Source organism: Capricornis sumatraensis, chromosome 15 (genome assembly GCF_032405125.1).
Source record: "Capricornis sumatraensis isolate serow.1 chromosome 15, serow.2, whole genome shotgun sequence".
Classification (NCBI taxonomy): Eukaryota; Metazoa; Chordata; class Mammalia; order Artiodactyla; family Bovidae; genus Capricornis; species Capricornis sumatraensis.
In genome coordinates this window covers 71,136,390-71,157,811 of record NC_091083.1, presented here as the reverse complement: position 1 = coordinate 71,157,811, position 21,422 = coordinate 71,136,390, and the positions used below count along the sequence as shown (strand labels likewise).

Here is a 21,422-nt window from a genome sequence, read left to right as displayed (position 1 = left end):
AGCCATGGCCCAGGATTCCTGTTGCATTCATGCTGCCTAGCAAACAGCCCCAGTTGCTCAGTGTACACAGCAGTGCTTATGGGTCTGTGATCGGCTGGGCTGGGCTGGCTCCTGACTACAGCATGCCACCAGGTCTGCCCACTGTGGCTCATATTCTGGGATCCATGAAGAACTGGAGTATCTTCTTTTCTGGGCTAATGGAAGATGCACAGTTGTGCAGGATAATACAATTACCTCGGTCCTGAACCCCAACTCCACCTCCAGCTGGCCCGCGCAGTTCCTTCCTCTCAGCCACCCAAGTCTTCTCATAATATGCTCAGTGCCCCAGGAAAGATGTCCTCTGCCCTTGACCCAGGTCAGTCTTTCTTTTTTCGGCTGTGCTGGGTCTTCATTGCTGTGCAGCTTTTCTCTAGTTGCAGCGAGCAGGGGCTACTCTTCGCTGCGATGCTCAGGTTCTCATCGCGGCGGCTTCTCCAGTTGTGGAGCACAGGCCCTAGGGGCCATGGGCTTCAGCAGTCGTGGCCCGTGGGCTCTCGAGCGCAGGCTCCGTAGACGTGGTGCACAGGCTTAGTTGCTCTGTGGCATGTCGGATCCTCCACAACCAGGGAGTGAACCTGTTTCCCCTGCATTGGCAGGTGGACTCTTCACCACTGGACCACCAGGGAAGCCCGACCCAGATCAGCCTTTATCACTCCTTCCCTCAGACCCTGCCCTTCTTCCTAAACTAAAATCCTGCCTCACAGGTCACCTCAGGAGAAAGCAATGTCCAGGGGATTGGCTCTGCTAAATGAAACCCGTGGGCTGCTAAACATGAGAAAACTCAGTTTTACCTACTCCCCTAACACTCAAGGACATCGCAAGCCTGCCTGAGCTCTGAAGGGGAGGGTGGTCCCCACCCACAGACTCTGACCCTGGTCCCCAAGCCCCATGAACCAGTGCTTCTCAGAATCAGGGATCTCGGACAGGGCAGGGGATGCCCAGAGCTGAGGAGCCACACTCAAGAAATGATCAAGCCGGAAAACTTCTTTGTGATTTGGGTACCACGATGGGGAGGGGAGGCGGAGGGAGGGCCCTGCTGGCTTCCCAGTTCTTAATTTGAGGCTCCAAAAGAAAGAACTAATAACAATAACCACCCCTACTGCAGCCGCAGCATTTCCCGCCCGTGAAGGCGTCCGAGAAAGTGCTGACGGGGACGGCTGACAAGCCGTGTGCATTGTAATTCACACCATAACAGCATCTCCAGGGCTCATGGATTTCTCATTGAAAAATTATGTGATGTCTTTTTGGAAACCCAATACTGAGTTATTGATATCGTGAAGGCAGCCGGCTCACCACTTCCAGCTTATTAGCTTTATACTTTCTGAAGGACTTTTTTTTTTTCTCCTTCTCTAATTTTCAACTTGGTTTTCCCTTTTCAGTTTAAATCGGATCACGAGGCTTGAGTGAGTGTCTTGAGTGTGCACCTGGGGAGTGGGGGCTCTGTAACCCTGGGAGTGGGTGCCCTGAGAAGCATGTCAAGATGTGTGTGTATGGAGTCAGCTGACGCGGCGTGACGGAGGTCACGTGACGGTGGGCGGGGCTACAGGCGCAAGCGCAGATCGTGCGCGTCTGGATCAGCTGACCCGAGGGGGCGATTTGGCTGAGGTAGGCCGTAGTCTGCCGCCTCGGAGTCGCCGCCGCTGGCGCCGTCGCCATAGCCATGGCCAGTCAGTCGCAGGGCATCCAGCAGCTGCTCCAGGCGGAGAAACGGGCCGCCGAGAAGGTGTCCGAGGCCCGCAAGCGAAAGAACCGGAGGCTGAAGCAGGCCAAAGAAGAAGCCCAGGCTGAAATCGAACAGTACCGCCTGCAGAGGGAGAAGGAGTTCAAGGCCAAGGAAGCTGCGGCTCTGGGATCCCATGGTAGCTGCAGCACTGAAGTAGAGAAGGACACCCAGGAGAAGATGACCATCCTTCAGACCTACTTCCGGCAGAACAGGGATGAAGTCTTGGATAACCTCTTGGCCTTTGTCTGCGACATTCGTCCAGAAATCCATGAGAACTACCGCATAAATGGATAGAGGCAGAAGAAAAGTGCCTATTCCGTGGATTGGCGTTTTGAATGCCTTCATGGAACATGAGGCTTCATTTAGCAAGGCTTGAGTTATATCTTATGAAAAGGCATTAAATTATTTCTGTATATTATATAGTAGGTCCCTTCACTTTTTGCAGAATCGCCAACGTAGATTCTTTGTACAGGCTTGGAGCTTATCCAAAGATATGTATCTTTTTACCTCATATTTCTTAGAAATTTAATGGGTATATGTTGTCTGTTTTCTATGCCTTTTCACTCAAGCAGCATATTATCAACACTGAATTTTTCTTTCTTAGATAGTTTTTTAAAACCCAATTTTCTTAAGAAAGAAAGGGATTAAAACATTTTTTTCCCAAAATCTTTCTTGAAGGTCAGGGGCTTTATCTATGAAAAAGTAGTAAATAGTTATTTGTAACCCATGTGAAACAGCAGCCAGCCTTAAAATAGTCCTTTCCAACTAAGGGTTAGAACAGTGGGTCCTAGTGTTGGGCTGCTCTTAGTTTCTTATTCACACTTACTAGATGGTAGAATTCACCAACTTGTTACACGTTACTACTTGTGTATTGATACTGTACTGCTAATCATTTAAAAGTAAAGACTGTCGTGCGTTTAAAAAAAAAAAAAAAAAAAAAAAAAAAAAAAAAAAAAGATGTGTGTGTATGTATGTGTGGTTTCCCACAAGGGTGTAAGTGAGAGTATGTAACTGGGTGTGTACACATCTCTGCTTAGCTGTGTAAGGGTAAGCGGTGGGGGATCTTCCGGCTCTGCAGATACCTGTGGGCATGTGTGTATGCAAACGTGTATGTGTGTGTGTAACTTCATGACTTCTCTGTTGGGTAGCTACATGTAGCGTTGCAGGTGTACATATAGGCATGTGTGTAGGTGTGTAAGTGGGGTATGTGTAGCAATATGAGGGTGTGTGTCCATATATCTTTGTACCTGAGAAGCCACATATATGTTTGTATATGTGTCTGTATAGCTGCAGGTGTAAGCGTAGGTGTGTGCCTAAGGATATATATAGTTGTGGAGGTAGGTGTGGGTTTCCCTGCTGGTTCAATGGGAAGGAGCCCACCTACCAAGGCAGGAGACACAGATTCCATCCCTGGTTGGGGAAGATCCCCTGGGGAAGGAAATGGCAACCTACTCCAGTATTCTTGCCTGGGAAATCCCATGGATGGAGGAGTCTGGCAGGCTACAGGCCATGGGGTCGCAGGCTACAGTCCATGGGGTCATATGCAAATGTGCACGTGAGTATATCTTTCTATCTGCCTAGCCATGTGAAGGGGGGTGTGTCTGTATTCTCTCCACATATCCATGTGAATCTGTATGTTTTGAAATGCACGTTCATATATGTATACCTATGTGTCTTCATGTCTCTACATGTCTTTAAAACCCGTGGGTCCAATTGATAAAAATGAGAAACTTCAGTTTTACCTGCTCCCCTAGCAGGCAAGGACATCTCAAGCCTGCCTGAGCTCTGAAGGGGAGGATGGCCCCCACCTGCACTCCTACTACATGCCTTTGGGTCTGTAACACATGTGTCTGTGAGAGGCAGAACTGCCGTGGGTCAGAGGGTCACATGCCCTGGGGACCAATACTAGTTCTTTCTCTTGCTTTGTGTGACCTTGGGCAGTTTTCTTAACCTCTCAGGAACTCAATTCCTCATCAAAGGGAGGATGACTGTAGCCTTACCTAATAGAGCTGTGAGGACTAAGGGAGTTGATGTCTATGAAGCATCCAGCCCAGTGCCCTGCAATGTTCAATTCACATAGTCATTACATCAGCATATGTGTTGGAGGGGACAGCCCTACCCTGAGAAACTTCTCTCACCAGCTCTTACCTGCTCAAGCTCCAGGATGTGACTGAAATCAGTTTTGTGCCTGGCAGCCCCATGCAGAGCCTTTGCAAAGATGCCTCCGTGGAACTGACGGCCTCGGTTGACTTTGGACCACACTGCTGGGTATTAGACACACAGCTGGCCCAGTGGAGATCTACAGAAGTGAGTTGGGTAGCATGCCGCCACCCTATTAAGCCAAGAAGGCAATAAGAGGTGAGAGGTCTAGAAAGAAACATACAAGGTACAGAAAGTACTCTGAGATTCCACAGAAGAAGGGCTTCCACCCTGTTTCAGGAAGGGAGTAGCTTCATAAAAGTGTTAGCTCTCCATCTGGGCCTCAGGGGGTGAGAAAGATTTCTGCAGAAATCCTGGAAGCCTAGGAAGAGAGCAAGTCTTGTATGTTTCCTCTCAAATCTTCTGTCTTGAGTACCTGGAGGTGGACACCCTCTGAGTACTTAAGGGTAGGGGGTTAGAATCCCAACTGGGGGAGTTTGGTGAGGTCTGAGTTTAAAGATTTACATGACCCAGAGAGAGGGAAGATGATCCCACCTAACTGAGGATGGATTTCTCATCAGCCTGGTGAGGGGTTGCTCCAGTTTAATTTGGGAAAGTAAAGAGGCATGGCATTCAGCTGTTTGCACTCAAGGACACCACGTCTTCAAACTCTAGCGTATATTTACACCAGCAGCACATCTCAAGTCACTTTTCAAGTGCTCAACAGCCACATGGGGCTCATGGCCGCCATATTGGACAGCGCATATCTAGACTTCCAAACACAAAGAGGCCTGGCAATGTCTCTACACAGCCCCCAGATGCCAAATTCCAACACTGGGGCTTGATACAGCAGAGGGGCCGGCACCCAACAGACGGAGCTGGTTTCTTGGGAGATCACTTCCCTGCCCTCTTGCCAAGGCAAGATCCGAGTTTAGGTCTCAGTCCTGGGGCCCCTCGGGGCATCAGCAGAACATAAAGGACTGCTGGGCAGTGGCTGCGGCCAGGTGCAGGACTGGTGAGGAGGGGGAGAGGGCGGGAGGGAGAGGAAGGGGAGGGCAGGAGGAGAAAGCGAACAGCCTGGACCAGACCGCAGCAAGGTCAAGTGCTTGAGATGGTGTTCAGAGCAGATTTGTGCAGCTGGAGGAAGGAGGAGGAAAGAGAGGTGAGGGGAAGGGAGCCAGCAAAGTGTGAAGCACTGACTGTGTGCTGGGCTGTTTAGTGCCTTCACACAGGTAGGTCATCTCCTTTGGCCCTCCCTGCGTCCCTGTGAATCTGCTATTTTCCATTGAAGAGGGTGTTTGGGAGGCTTTGGGGATCTCTCCTTGACTGGAGATGACCATGGCCTTGGAGAGTGGGGAGACATCCTGCCGGACAAAAAATAAAACAGATCTCTTACTCGAGACATCAACAGTGCACCCCATTGAGAAACACTTTGAGGGACCGACCTCATTTTGCAGGTGAGAACGTGGAGGCTCAAAGAGGTCAGGTGAGTTCCAGGCACCCAGCAGATGTTCCATAAATAAGTGTGGAATGAATGAATAAAAATGGCTTGGACATTTTCTTGACCCCTGAGATAGCTCCCTTCCCATCCCTGGTCATCTCCCCAGGCATCCTGGGGTGCAGAGGATGTCTGTGACCACGTGTCCCTTGGTGCCCTCATCCCCACACCCCACCCCTTGATCACGACTGAACCCCAAATACCCTTCTCTGTCTACAGCCATCTCACACCTGCTGAGGGTAGATTGAGCAGAGGAAAGAGGTTCTCAACTTGGAATCAGAAAACCTGGGTTCAAATCCCAGCTCCTTCATCAGGTAGCCTTGGGAAAAGCTACCCATTTTTCATTCGTGCTTTCTTTCATTCATTCATTCATTCATTCACTGCAAATGCTGGTGTGGCTAAGAGCCAGGGCTCTGGACTGAGACAGCCCTGAGTTACGTCCCTGCTCTGCCACTTACTCATTCGGGGGTGAACTTGACAAAACTCCCTAACCTTTTTGAGCCAAACGTGTCCTCCTGTGTGAAATGGGGTAGTAACTGGACTACCCCTCACTGCACTGGACCAAGGAGTAAATGAGATGCTCCAAGTAACGCCCCAAGCCCAGGGTTCATCAGTCAGCCTGCAGGTCAGACATTATCCAGTGAAGGCTACAATGCACCAGGAGCTGGCAAGGCAGCGTGAGTCCACCTGCAAGGCGCTGCCACCCGAGAGAGTGGCAGGGTGACAAAAGAGCCACCACAGTGTCCAACTCATGGTAGAAATCCCAATGCCACCTGCCCCCTCCTCTCTCTCTCCTTCCCCGTTTATCGCCCAGGCATCCTGTGCGTTATAAAGGAACCTCCTTGCGTTAACTCCTAATGGGACAAATTCGTTGCTGTTTAGTTGCTAAGTTGTGTCTGACCCTTTGCAACCCCATGAACTGCAGCATGTCAGGCTTTCTTGTCCTTCACTATCTCCCCAAGTTTGCTCAAACTCATGTCCATTTAGTCGGTGATACTATCTAACTATCTCATCCTCTGCTGTCCCCTTCACCTTTTGCCTTCCATCTTTCCCAGCATCAGGGTCTTTTCCAGTGAGTTGGCTCTTGCAATCAGGTGGCCAAAGCATTGGAGCTGCTCCAGCATCAGTTCTTCCAATGAATATTCAGGGTAGATTTCCATTAGGATTGACTGACTGGACTGCCTCGCAGTCTCAAGGGACTCTCAAGAATCTGCTCCAACACCGCAATTCAAAAGCTTCAATAGCAAGTGGGAATCAGGCTCTTTTGACATGAACATGGAAGAGATGTGTTGGAGCCAAGAGGTCAACAGGGTCCAGAATTCCCAAGAGTGGTCAATCCTTTAGGATGATCACCCAGACCACATTCTACCCACAACCCACTCAGAAGCCAGAAGGGATGGACCCCCACACAGCTGGGGGTCACTTTCTCCTTCCCACTCCCAGGATTTCAGCATCAGGGCTTCCTTAGCAAGCTGGGGCAGCCAACAGCCACACACATTCCAGAATCAGCAGCTGTTCTTATACTCAGATAACACAGCACAAACATCAAGTTGGAAAAAATAGTCCTTTCTTTGGATTCCCACTGATACCCAGATAAGAGTGTGTGTGTGCGCGTGCACGCATGCACACACAACACACACACACAGAGACCATTTTTCTTTTTGCATCTTACAGAGAAAGGCCCCAAGCATTCCGTTCCAACTCCTTTCCATGGGAAAGGTGTTCTGTGCTGTGCCCCAGTGGGTCTGTGTGACTGAGTTAAAATGTGTTCTTTTTTTTATTAGATGAATTGCATCATTAAATTACATTATAAAAGCTAAAAATGCACCATTAATTTTCAAAAACAATAGTAAATACATCTCATTTCTAATACATGATTCTGCATTTAATTTTTGCCTGGGGCCTTGCCTTTTTTTTTCCCCAGCCTCACTGTCTCCCTTTATGCAGACTAAATAAATGGAGCTAAATTGCCAAAGAAATTTTTGCCAAATGTCCGTAATGTGAAAATAAATGAATTTCTAATTGGCTGTTGCAAAAAGAAAAATTACTTTTTGATCTCAGCTCAGCCAAGCAAAAATCTACCTAGCTGGAGTAATAAGATGCGGGTACAGTGCAGGCAATGAGCAGAGAGACAAAAGGCCAGCGAAGAGGCTCTCAGGGTGAAATTTCTTCCCTTTCCTCCCTGTCTCCCTCCAGCTGGCCAGGCAGTCCGGCCTGGAACAAGCCACTGGGGGGGCCAGGTGAGGATCCAGCCCCCTAGGAGTCCAGCTCTCTGCCTTCTCAGGGACCCTGGGACCCAGCTGTAGCAACACTTGGTACTCCAGGGCTTAAGCCCCATCTGTTGCCTCACTGGCTCTGCAACCCTGAGTAAGTTACTTGACCTCTCTCAACCTCCAATTTCCCATCTGTAAATAATAGTCATTTCTGCCTTTTGTAGGCTTGGCAGGAGGTAGGAGGAGTTGAATTGTGTTCCTTTCCAAAATTCGTATGTTTCAGTCCTAGCCCCCACATCTCAGAATGTGACCTTGTTTGGAGACAGGGTCTTTACAGAGGCCCATCCTGTTACAATGAGGTCATTGGGGTGGGGCCCTAGTCCAACATGACTGGTGTCCTTATAAGAAGAGGAAATTTAGACAGACACATGGAGAGAAGATGATATGAAGAGATACAGGGAGAAGACAGCCATTCGACACACCAGAGGGAGAGATCCAGAACAGACCCCTCCTCCCAGGGCCTTTAGAAGGGACCAACCCTGCTGCCAACTTGACTTTGCCACCCCAGAACTGCGGGAAAATTAATTTTTGATACCAAAGTCACTAGTTATTGGTATCTAGCTACAGCAGACCTAGCAGAAACAATCCGTGAGGTCTGAGACACTGATAAACAGACACCAGCAAGTGTGGCATCTGGTCGCTCCTGCCATTACTCCAGAATTCTCCCAGGATGACCCCAAAAGGAGGAGAGGGAAGAGACGAGGGTGAGGGCTCATCACAGCCTGTGACCCTCCAGAGACAACCTGGGGGGCAGCTGTGCTGAGCAAGAACTCAAGCTCCATGACACCCCACCTGGACACACGTGGGAGCCACGGGTGGGAGAAAGTCATGGGGTTTCGGGACATCCGTGAGTTCAGACAAGGAGGGCATCAGCTGTGGTGGCCACAGAGAGAGCAGAGCCCCAGTTGTCAGATGCCACCTGAGATCCCTGGATTCTGGTAAGATCTCAGAAGGAGGGCCTAAGTTCAGACTGAAAGCGAATTCCCTGCCAGTTCAGGGGGCCGAGGGGTAGGGGTTAGAGTCAGGTGTAATCGATTTAAAGGAAAGATCTGGGACTTCCCTGGCGGTCCAGTGCTTAAGAATCCATCTTCCAGGGACTTCCTCGGTGGTCCTGTGGCTAAGACTCTGAGCTCCCAATGCAGGGGGCCCAGGTTTGATCCCTGGTCGGGGAACCAGATCTCACATGCTGCAGCTTAAGATCCTGAGTGCCCCAACTAAGACCTAGCGTGGCCAAATAAGTAAATTAATAATTTTTTAAAAAGAGAGAGAGAGAGAAACCACCTTCCAATGCAGTGGGGGGCAAGTTTTATCCCTGGTCAGGGAATTAAGATCCCACATGCCATGAGGCAACTAAGCCCACGCCGCTACTAGACAGAAGCCCAGGCACCACGTGCTGCAACTAAGACCCGGCACTGCCAAATAAATAAATAAATAGTGTGCTACACTTACACATTTTAAAAAGAAGAAGGAAAAGAAAAGATCTAATCGGCTGTTTTCTCCACCTCTGAATATCTACTGCAAGCCTCAAAACAACCCGCTGCTCAAGGGCCACCCATTGATTCCTTGACCTCTGAACACAGTTCTTTCCCTCCTACTCTGCACAGACTGTTCTCTCTGCCTGGAATAATATCCCTTTTCCTTGGCTCCACTTGAAGGACTCCTATTCAGCCATGAAGCCCCATCTCCAATGTCCTCTTTTCTGTAAATGTTTCTCTAGCTGACCCAGGCTGAGTCAACCACTCTCCAGACTTATCAAGGAGTTTCTAGAAGGAAGGGCTGAGTTCAGGTTACTCAGTTAATCCACCTTTCCAGTATTCCGGCTTTGAGGATCAGCAATGTTTCTGCTTCTGCTCCCTCACTGTTCTCTTCTCTTCCTGGCTACTGTCGCAAGATCCATCTCCTTTACGCTGGGAGAGAAAAGCAAAAGACCGGGAAGCTGAAGTCTGCTGTCATCCTGATATGACAGAGGGGAAAAACATCAAGGCTGAGAGCAGTAAAAGGATTTAGCCAGGGTCGCACAGACAGGAAGTGGTGAGCTAGGATTCAAACCCAGGCAGTCTGGCTTCTGAACCCAAGCTCGCAGCTGACACACTTTCACTGGCTCTCAGGAGCATGCCCTGATCGAATCGGTATGGACACACGGCTCCACTGCTGTGAGGGTCCCCCTGGGACCTCATCTTGCCCAGACCTGGGAGGAGAGAGGAGGGAGGAGAAATGGAGACCAGACAGGACCTGAATAGACAGAGGCAACCAGAACAGAACTAATTCCCAACCAAAATCCCAGGGTCCAAACCCCCCTCCTGACAGGCTCCCACCTGGGACTGTGGCTCAGATGGCAAGACTCAGCGGGGAGAGAGGCGGGGAGCCTTGTGGCAAGCAAGAACACAGGCAGTGGCTGGCGTCGCAGGCTCAGAGGTCCCAGGATCTGACCAGGGCTCAGGTCCCAGAGAGTGAGGGGCTCTCCGGCTGGACAAAGGCTGTCAGCAGAAGGCAGGTCATCTAGGCATGGGGGCAAAATGGCAGGCGGTGGTGTCAGGCAGGGCGCGAGGGCAAGGTCAACACAAGACGGAAAACCTCCCTGGACGTCTGCAGACCTCTTCTAGCCAGGATGGGCTAGAAGTGCGGGCTAGATAGACTGAGACCCCCAAGAGACCTCAGGAATAACCATCACCCCCTCCATCACTGCATGGGAGCTCCTGAGAGGCGAGCAGGTGGACTTTGCACGTTGATCTTCCATTTATGAGGACTTTGGTTTCCCCTGGAGAGTCTTCTTAGCAGGGCCAGCTCCGAGGAAGCAGAGAGGAGTAGGGCTGAGAGGCAAACACAGAAAGATGTGATGGTCCTCAGACTCCATCCCAGATAGAGCTGGGTTGCTGCAGCGTTTCCTTCAGTCCTGGGAGCTCTGTTGTCTTGAGTTTCTGTCACATGCAGCCAATGAGTTCTGTCTATTTCACCTACACTCAACTTTCCTATGTGTCCAGCTCATCACCTCACTGTTGTAACAGCCCCCATAGTACTCAGGCTGCCTGGAGGGGCTCTGCAACACAGAGCATCAGATCAGACCCCAGTCCTCCAGCCCCTCCCCAGCAGCTCCCTGCCCACAGACCTGAAACAGGCCGGCTGCTGACCTGAGGACCTCACAACGGGGCCGAATTCTGAGCCACCCGCCAGGCAGTCTGTAAACACCACCTCTTTTTCCTTTTGTGTGCATATTAATTACCCCAAAACAGGTGCAAAACCAACCTCGTTTATTATGATTTCTTTGAGCCTGTAATGGCAGTTGCTGCGAATAAATCCCGTTAACCCAGGGAAAGGATTTATGGCCCCAAATTTACACCAGCCGTTTAATCATAGCACCTTTGCTGCAGACAGACTTTCTGGAGAACAATTTGCCCCACGATTTGTCAGTGGGAAAACGGCCTCATATAAACGTTTGGAGGAAATAAATGCTAATCCACAGCTCACTCTTTCATTCTCCTAATTGCCCAGGGAATTTAAAGGAGACAAACTTATTTACTCACAGCAGGAAGTGAGCTGTAATAAACCATCACCATTGTGGGCTGTAATCAGTCCCCGACAAGGAAGGGGGAGGGGATCTGGGGTTTACACATCTGGGAGTGGGTGGGTGAGGCCATCGGGCCATGCAAGTGGCTGGCTGACACATCTGTCGCGCCCCCCCACCTCAATTTACCCCAGGCTTCCCTAACCACCAAGTTGACTGCAGGAAGGGTTCCTGGGAAAGGGGGTCCCCCTCCTCCAAGCTGTCCTGAGGTTTTGGGGAAGGAGACCCAGAGCCAACCGAGAGAGCTTGCAGGGAGAGAAGGAGAGGCACCCCCTGGGTTGGAGGCAAGGCCCTGGAAGCCAGCAGTCCTGCGAGGAAGCCAAGCTTCCACTCCCATAGTTCCAGGATTGAGCTTCCACGAACCTCAACCTCATGCGCTGGCCAGTAGAGGGTGAGACCACCAGGCACTTCCAAGTGGCACCATGGCGAAGGAGAGACCCAGGACCCAAGCTTGCTAGGGGACATGGGGCTCACACCCTACATCATTCTTCGTAGGAGACTCAGTGGCCTGCTGTGGGCTGTCCCTCTCAGATCTCTTTCCTCTGCAGAGGTCCTATCCCAGCATGAGCAAGAATCTACCTGTTCCCATGGCATCAGACCAGAAGCACTAAGTCCTCTTGTAACATAGGATGTGACCCACATGTCTGTACATGGTGCCATTTTCACGAACTGCAGTGTGAATGATGCCATCTAGAATTGTGCAATGCACAACCTGTGCAACTGTTCAGTGGTGTCGGATACTGTGTAGGGACCAAATATTCAAAGTTTTTCGTCAGTCCTCCTCTCCATCCCCTCCTGTCTTCCCCTAGGTATGAAGGTAACTTCCCAAAGAGCAGATGCCAGGGTCCCACCTCCAAACTTACACCCTCCCTACCCCACCCCTGGACTTCTCTCCCTTATCCTCACCTCATCCCCACTCTCCCCAACTCTAATTTGGTCACATTCTTGCAGATCTTCTTCAAAAGGGCAGAGAGTGCCTGAGTTTGAAATTGAACACAGCCACTAACCAGCTGTGAACACAGCACTTTAACTAAACTTCCTGTGCCTCCATCTCCTCTGTAAAAATTCTCCATAATTCCTGGGGGATTACGCTGTCACTCAGGGTGGCCATGAGATTAAAGGAGATAATGTGTATAAAGGACCCTGGCACAGCATCTGCTAGCCGGATGTTATTCTGTAGGCAAGAAAGAGGAGGCCCTGGGGACCTCTCCGCTCTCGGCTTAGTGAAGAAGGTTGGATCACGTTTCACCAAGAAAACCAAACTGCCCAGGGCAAAGGGCAATAAAGTCTCGAGTGAAGATTCGCGATCTTGCCGGCTCGGAGCAGCAGGGCTCATGCCAGGGGGAGAAGCCACAACTTCTGAGAGGTCAGTCAGGATGATATAAAGGATTTCCTGGGCACTGATGGGCTAGGAGCAGGGTGGTGGACATCAGCTCTCCACAGGGGATCCAGTAGCAGTTTCAGGAAGCCCAGACATGGTCAAGGCGGTAGGTGATGGATGGTTGCCTCCCTAAAGCACTGGGTGTTTTATTGCTTCATCTCCAAGCTTATGACAGTGATCTGTACGGTCATGTGTTAACGTCCATCTTTCCCAATATGCGGTCATCAACCTAAGATCATGGGCTTTGTCTGTCCTGCTCATCACCGTATCCCTAATGCTTAGCACAGTGGCTGACCCACAGTAGATCTTTGATAAATATTTGCTGAATGAATGAATGAACCCTCTAGGGGTAAGTATCATTAGCATCATTTGACAGGTATGGCTCAGAGAGGTTGTGTAACTTGCCTAAAGTCACACAGTTCTGCCTTTGGGACCAAATACAGCACAGCAAGAAAAAAAAATGGTAAGTCCTGTAAGCTTCCTCTTTAATGCAGTAGAAATCGCTGAAGATAATGGGATCTGATGTTGGGAGATTCATTAACGGAGGAACTCATCAACAGAGGTGTAAAGCAAGGAGGGGACAGTCTAATACCACACTGCCCATGCCCCACCTGGAACATGGATTCCACAATTCGAGAGGGGCTTGGCCAGACCTAGAGATGCTAAAGATTCCGTGATTATGGTGAGAGAAGAGAAAATATCATGAAAGGACTAAATGGCAGAGGTTGGTTGGAAACAAGCTGTGGGGAAGACGGAAGGGTCAAGGTCTCATTGCACTGGATCCTGGCTGCCTCTGTTTTGAGAACTGGTGAGTTATTAGATAGTTATTTTGCTCGAAATTCTGGTGTAGGCAGGCCACGCTCTGTCCTATGTGCCTGCATCTTTTCATTCGATCCTCATAACAAACTGCATTAGTCAGGGTTCTCCAGAGAGACAGAACCAACAGGATACACCTATATATGGAGGGTTTTTATTTTTATTTTTATTTTTTTTGCAGCACCACGTGGCTTGTGGGAGCCCCTCAACCAGAGATAAATCCGGGCCCTCGGCAGTGAAAACATGGATTCCTAACCACAGGACCACCAGGGAATTCCCCAGAGATTTATTACAAGGCATTGGCTCACTTGATTATGGAAGCTGAGAAGTCCCATAAGCTGGAGCCAGTGGTGTAATTGAATCTGAGCCTGAAAGTCTGAAAAATAGGAGAGTCAGTGGTGTAAATCCTAATCCAAGGTCAGGAGGAAAGGAGGGAAGATGTCCCAGGTGAGACAGTGAGGCAGGAAGAAAGAGGAAGTTCCTCCTTCCTCCACTTTTTGTTCCATTCACGCTCTCAACGGATTGAATGATGCCCATTTACACTGGGGAGGGCAGCTACTTTACTGCTTCCACCACTTCAAGAGCTAATCTCATCCTTCATCCAGAAACAACAGCACAGACACACCCAGAAGGCAGGTTTAATCTGGGCACTCCACAGCCAGTAAAGTTCACACATAGAAGTAACCATCACATAAGCCAAGGAAGCTGAAACTTCATTATCCTCTTTTTAAGGATGAGGGAGTTGGGATTTTTATCTCTCAACTGCCATCAGTTGAGGGCTGCTTCCAGGAATGCTAAATCCCCAGTACTTTTGACTCTCTATACCCTGGAATCCTGGAGAAGGAAATGGCAACCCACTCCAGTTTTTCTTGCCTGGAAAATCCCACGGACAGAGGAGCCTGGCGGGCTACAGTCCATGGGATCACAAAGAAATGGACACGACACAAGCAACTGAGTGCGTAGGCCAGAAGAACTGTCCACAGTCAGTGTCAAGTGTTTGCAGAAAGTAGCCTTTGGCTATTGCTGCTGCTAAGTCTCTTCAGTTGTGTCCAGCTCTGTGCGACCCCATAGACGGCAGCCCACCAGGCTCTGCCGTCCCTGGGATTCTTCAGGCAAGAACACTGGAGTGGGTTGCCATTTCCTTCCCCAATGCACGAAAGTGAAAAGTGAAAGTGAAGTCAGTCAGTCCTGTCCAACTCTTCGCGACCCCATGGACTGCAGCCCACCAGACTCTTCCATCCATGGGATTCTCCAGGCAAGAGTACCAGAGCGGGGTGCCATCGCCTGAGGTAAATCTTATTAACAGATTATGAGCAAGCAACCAATAGCATCCACTGAACTCAGGGAAGTGACTTGTACATATCACTCAGCTAGGATGCAACTGAGAAGGATTAGAATTGAGCTCTGCCAGACTCCAAAGTGCTCCATCTTGAGTCTATTGTTGGGATGTGGAGGTTTCCAGATGTGGGGGAAGGCAATGAGAGCCACCAGGACCAGGGCCCACCCTCAGTGAAGGCTGTGATTAGAAGCCTGAGAGCAGAGCATCTCCTTCCTGGCTGGCTGGGGGAACAGAGGAGGCCAGCTTTCTGGGAGGATCCGAAGTGAGGGCAGAGACGTGGGATGGACATGCAGAGGGGATGACCTTGTGATCATCAATCAGAGTTCATGGAAGAGGCTGGTAAAAAACAGCTCCAGATTGTGGGTGTTGGCCATTACCAGGCTGTGTGTGGATGCAATGGCCTGGGGAATCGTCACAAGGGCTCTAGACGATCCCATCTAGATGACTGTCCCATCACCTTGCAGCTGAGGACCCCGAGGCTCAGGAGATGGTCCAAACTCACAAAGCAAGCATCAGAGTTGCAATTTGAACCCTACCATTCATATTGGTGAGGAATATTCACGGAGTTCCCCCAGAGTGCTATCTTTTAATTTTTAATTTGTTCGGCTCTACTGGGTCTGGGTTGCGGCATGCAGGATCTTCACTGCATCATGTGGGATCTTTCATTGCAGGGCATGGACTCTCTACTTGTGGGCACAGGCTTTAGAGCACATGGGCTCAGCAGTTGCAGCACGTGGCCTTAGTTACTCCACGGCATGTGGAATCTTAGTTCCCCAACCAGGGAGCAAACCCGAGTCTCCTGCATTGCAAGGTGGTTTCTTAACCACTGGACCATCAGGGAAGTCCCCTAACCACCAGGGATTGCACAGCAACCAAAGAGTCCAGAGTCTAGTGGGAGAGACAGACCAAAACATGTAAACAAATAAATGTATGTCAGATGGTGACTGGCCCTAAAAGTTATACTGATGATAAGCCTGGGGAAGGGTGACAGTGTGTGCCAGGAGGAGGCAGGGGCCTGGGGTGCAGAACACCTGCTGTTTCATGAGAAGGGCCCGGGGAGGCCTCTCTGCCAGCTGATCACCAGAAGAGAGAGCGCCCAGCAGAAGTCTGGGGAAAGGGCACTCTGGGTGCGGGTCCAGCTAAGATGAAGGCCCGGAGGCCTTTGAGGAAGAACAAGCCTCAGTGAACTGATGATGAGATGGGGCATGAACAGGGGATGGTACTGTCAGGTGAGCAAGCACCCATGGGACCTTAGAGAAAAATCAGGCATGCACAGGGACTTGACTTACCCTGAACGAGAGTGAGGCAAAGGCGCAGTCTGATGACCATTTTCACCTGATTCTTCCGGACAGTCCAGGCTACACTGCAGGACCCCCTTAGCCGGGGCTAGGAGATCTGATTTAAAGCTGGGAAACCTTCCTCCCTGCCCCACCCCGCGCAAGCTGGGACACCCTGCCCTCCCCCTCCCCAGCCTGCCTGGTTCCCAGCTCCCTCTCCCCGCTCCCCCAGCCCCTCGGCCACCCTCCCTTCCCCCCCTCCCCCCGGAGTCACTCACTTCCCCAAGACAAATGGCAGCTTCTTCCTGCCCATCCATCACAGCTCCCGGGCCCATCCATTAGCGGCTGCTCCCCCGTCCTGCCCCCAACCCCACCGTCCTTGCTCGGGGACGGGGTCCATTGATCAGAGGCCCATCTGCCGCTTGTCACATCCTGGCAGCCCCGACAGCAGGAGACAGAACTGTTGTTGGCCAGGCCAGCCTGAGGCCAAGGGAGAGATGAAGCTGCCCCGCCCAGGGCTGGGGGCCAAGGCCAGGGCCCCGACTGGGAGGGGCGGGCTGGAGGGGCCAGGGTAAGCCCTCCCCAGCCAGAGGCTACTACCCTCGGTCCTCCAGGGCAAAGCGGAAAGTAAGCTTCACAGGAGAGGCTGGCAAATGCTCCCATGCCCCCCTCCACCTCCGGGTCTGCTCCAAACTGGATGCACAAGGCTGGAGGGGGACCTGGCAATTCCCTCACCCTGACTCCCCTCCAGGTTTCCCATCAGTAGCCCCATGTTTGTGAGGCATCTCACAGGGAGGGGTGTGTGTGAGGTGGGGAAGCCCACACAATTCCCACGCTTCCCAACCCTTCCTCCCAGAACCGTTCCTTGAGCACACTGGATCGACTGATGCCCCTCCTCCACAACCCTTCCATTCCTCAACAGGCTCCCTGCCTGGCTCTCGTCCAGTCTCACCTTCCACCTGGAGAGTCCATGGGGCCAAGGGGACATGCCCTCTAGGGCCCCACACCCTACCCCAAGACCACACTCTAAGTACCTACACTCCCAAAATTCCCTGCCAGGATGACCTCAAGCTCACCTCCAGGGTCCACGCAGGCTTCTTTCCCCAGGTCCATCCTCCTAAAATGAACCGCAATACTGGCCTGGGGGCTGGCCCTAGGACAGCACAGACACAGGCTGGGAACCCACACTCAGCACACACCTCCCTTCACTGAGCGCCCAGGGGAGAGGGCACCAGCCAAGAGCCTGCAGTTCTCTTTGGTCTCTTGCCCCAGGTTCTGTAAATGTTCAGGGCGAGCCTGTCCAGGGTCACAGATTGGGGTCAGCATCCTCCTTGCTCCCCATGGCTGCTCCCAACTCAATCAGTCCTCAGCCCTGGTGAAAAAAACAAATCCCCATATACACTTGAGGCTCACCTCACTCATCTGGCTGGCTATGTAACTTATAGGGCCCAGAGCAGAATGAAGGTGTGGGACTCCCATCTTCAAAAAGCAAGAAAAATGTACCACTAACATAGAAAACATTTTCCTTTTTTCCAGGGTGTCTCTCCTTCCCCACCAAACTCAACCTGCCATGGTACTTTTGACTGCTAGGTAACATCACACTCCTTCAGGGGTGAGGATCCTTGCTGGGCAAATACAGACCCTCAGAGGCACCTGGGACCTCACACTTCGATGTGTCTCCTGCATGCACGCATGACCCACGAGCATAGTTACCATCATCTCTGTCCTCCAGCCGCTGGATCCATTCAGTGAGCTCCAGCTGGAAGTGGGGTCGGGGGGAGGGGGTCAGTCCCCGCTCCCCACAGGCCTGCTGCCTGAACCCATCGTGGATGGACGACCCTCAAACTACAGCTACATACTGGACCCCTAGATGGGGAGAAAGAGGAGGTGCCAAGTCCCTGGGGTAGTCATGGCAACCACTATACCCTCACGGGCTTCCCTTGTGGCTCAGCTGGTAAAGAATCTGCCTGCAATGTGGGAGACCCTGGTTCGATTCCTGGGTTAGGAAGATCTCCTGGAGAAGGGAAAGGCTACCCACTCCAGTATTCTGGCCTGGAGAATTCCATGGACTGTATAGTTCATGGGGTCACAAAGAGTCGGACACGACGGAGCGACTTTCACTTTCACTACCCCACCCTAAGCAGGCAGTGGGAGACAGGTCTGGGTGTGAGTTGAGGCCACAGGCCCCCAGGACACACTCCATTGTCTCATGACACCTCACTTCAAAAGCACAAATCCAAAAACAAAGTCATGATGAATTTCAAGATGGCAACCACAGAGCATGGGGCCTCTCTGAGCACTGAGCCCTGTATGAGATCATGCACAGCCGCCCCTGCCCATCACCCTTCTCTTCTGTCCCCCCAGACGCTGCCCTCCTGGCCACTCCCCCTCACACATTGAAGACTTTGGTGCTGGTTCAGACTCCTGTTCCCTCAAGCTCTGTCATCCTCCCCAGAGTCACCTCCCACCTGGACAACTCATCCATCACCCTGGCTACCAAGTGTCTTGACCACCTCATTCCCAGCGACCACCACCATTGTCCCACTCACTCCCATGTTCAAATCCCTGCACAGCTCAGCCTGGAGCTTTGCAGAAATCTCTCCTCGGTGATCAGCTAATAGCTGCCTCCTGTAAGTTCCTCGGATTTTCTCAGCAAAGCTCTGGTGTTCTCCAAGGAACAGGTCAGCTCCTTCAGACACCTGGCTCTACACAGGATGTGAGTACAGAAGCAGAGTTGGAATGATGGATGCTCTTTGAAGCTGGAGGAAGGAGCCACAGGCAAAGGAATGTTCTAGATGCCAGAAAAGACAAGGGAACATTCTCCCCTCGAGCCTCCGGCAGAAACAAAGTCCTACTGACACCTTGATTCTAGCCCTAAGACCCGTCTTAAACTTCTGACCTTCAAAACTGTAAAAAGATACATGTGTATTGCTTTAAACTCCCAACTTTATGGCAGTTTGTTACAGCAGCAAATAGGAAACTAACCTAGATGTTTCAGACACCCTCCTCTCCAGATTAAATTCACTCAACTGTTATAAACCAGGGAGTGTGATCCCTGGAAAGGAGTGACCTTTTCAAACTTCCATTCCCTCCTGCGGAGCTTTCGTGAAGATCAAATAAGTTAATAGACACAATGTGGTTAGCACAGTTAGGGAAAGACTACGGGCTCAAAAATTGTAAGCAAATACTATTATTGTTGCTGTTTGTTTTTTTCAACCAGGGCTGCTGCTGCCCCTAAAGAGACATTTGGCAAAGTCTGGAAACATTTTTAGTCATCACACCAGCAGGGACACTACTCCTGGGTAGAGGCTATAAATGGTGCTAAACATCCTACTTTAAAAAAATATAACCCACCCCCCACAACAAACAATGATGCTGCCCAAAATGTCAATAGTATAGGTGTCAAAGAACTATTGATTTGGATACTGTCTAAGCGTATCCATTTGCCAAATAAAGCTCCCAGTTCCTACTCCTGTAACTCACATTTCTACCACAAGGTGGCGCTCAGACTTACCAGAGGATGATTCAGAGCCCAGATTAAAAAATTATTCTTCCATTAGGCTTTTCTATCAAAAGTCATGCACTGTAAAATAGCAAACCATGTTCAAAGAGCCATATGGATATTTCTCTTTATCCAGCATATCATAAAGCACATCTTCCATAACTTTCTCCTTTGTTCCTTACAAACGTTTCTAAGTCACTGGTATTCTTCCCATTTTACAGAAAAGGAAACTGAGGCTCACAGAAGCAGTTCTCTCAAATGCTGGGCCTCCCTCCCGGTGGTACCACTTGATTATTGGCTGGGGATTCCTGGCCTTGGGGTTCTGGATCATTTGATTTAAAGCCCTGATTTCACAAACTCTCCAAAAAATCCAGGACATATTCCCTGCATTTGGGGAACCCCCTAGAGCTGACTCACACTGGCTCCTCCCTGTCTGTGCATTCTGCATTCATCCACCTGGGCTGCTAGAGGCTTAATACCTGAACCCAGTGGTTCCCAAACATGTCTGTGTGTTGAAACCCCACAGTGAACTTCATAACGTACTAGTGCCCATGTCCCACCCGGATGGTGAATTCATCTGGAATATTTTAAAGATTCCACAAAGGATCCCACTTGTGCAGGTAAGCCTGGGAGCCACTGCCTTCACCGGCATCCTCTAAAATAAACACCATTCTTTTCCAGCATTCCTCTACTGAGTAACTGTTCTGAAGACTGAGGGGCCCGTGCACTCACATCTGTTTCTGACCCCACCCCCTCTCTCTTGGGCAAGCAGCAGCCCCAACTCTGCCTTTAAAGGTATGTCACAGTCACGCTTGTCAAGGAAGTTTCTGTTTCCATAAAAATGCAGTGCTTTTCCTGAAAAGAACTGTGATGAAACAAATTACTTTCTTGCCATTATTTATAAAGTAAAACACCACCCAGAACAGGGGTCCTCAAACCTGTCTGTACTTGAATATCACGTGGTTTGAAGAAAACCTCAGTGTCTGGGCTATGCCCCAGACCAATCACATCAGCCTCTCTAGGTATCGTTAAAGCTGCTCCACGTAGTTGGATGTGCAGCCAGGCTTGGGAACCAGCAGTCAAGATCCTGCTTCTCTGAGTGTGATCCTGGGCCCCAACAGCATCAGCATTGCCTGAGAGCTGGTGAGAAAAGCTGAGTCTCAGGCCTTACCCCTAGACCCACTGCATCAGAATCTGCATTTTAACAAGGCAATTCCTGTGCACATTACAGTTCCAGAAGCATCTAGTATGACCTGCCCTCTCCTCCACAACCTTCAGCCACTGACCATCCCTGCCAGGTCAGGTCCACCTCCTGTTGTCCTCGCATCCCAAACCCCTCCTGGCAACGGTGCTGTTTGAAGACTGCTTTTCACAGAGCCCGAGGTAGGGGACATGTTCTTTTCCTGAATCACCAAGTTTTCCATCCATTTTATCTCATTCATTTATTCTCGGTCAGTCAGTTTGTCAAGAGATTTATATGCAGAGTTTTCTATGTACCCACCACTGTGGACACGCCACAGTGCATGGGACAGATGCTCCTGTTACCTTCTGATGGACACAAACAAACCACCAAATGGACTCTAAAAATTGCAATTTGTGATGAATCTGAAGAGGAAACCAAGGGACCTTTCTAGTGGTCCAGTGGTTAAGACTACGCCTCTCACTGCAGGGGGTGTGGGTTCAATCCCTGGGCAGGGAATGAAGGTTCCACATTCCTCGCGGCCAAAAAAAACCCATAAAACAGAAGCAATAGCGTAACAAACTCAATAAAGACTTAAAAAAAAATAAAAAGAAGAAGTTCACATCAGAGAAAAAAGAGAGTAAGCCAACAAAAGACCAGGATAAAGAGGAAACAGAGGTGCTCAGAGCCCCT

The 21,422-nt window shown here is 50.5% G+C and overlaps 1 protein-coding gene across 2 annotated transcripts; it reads left to right on the top strand.

The window, feature by feature from the left end:
* Positions 1 to 1,589: 1,589 nt before the first annotated feature.
* LOC138091503 (V-type proton ATPase subunit G 1) lies at positions 1,590 to 2,663 on the top strand. 2 transcript variants are annotated; one of them, XM_068987392.1, is made up of 2 exons: positions 1,590 to 1,804; positions 1,925 to 2,663. In XM_068987392.1, the coding sequence occupies exons 1-2, from the start codon at positions 1,700 to 1,702 to the stop codon at positions 2,054 to 2,056; spliced, it is 237 nt and encodes a 78-aa protein (XP_068843493.1). In that variant the 5' UTR covers positions 1,590 to 1,699; the 3' UTR covers positions 2,057 to 2,663. The 2 variants fall into 2 exon arrangements, with proteins under 2 accessions (XP_068843493.1, XP_068843492.1); XM_068987391.1 differs by having other exon boundaries at positions 1,602 to 2,663.
* The last annotated feature ends 18,759 nt before the right edge of the window (positions 2,664 to 21,422 follow it).

Coding starts and splice junctions, on each gene's coding strand:
- LOC138091503 (XM_068987391.1), top strand. CDS start 1,700: ATGGCCAGTCAGTCGCAGGGCATCCAGCAGCTGCTCCAGGCGGAGAAA.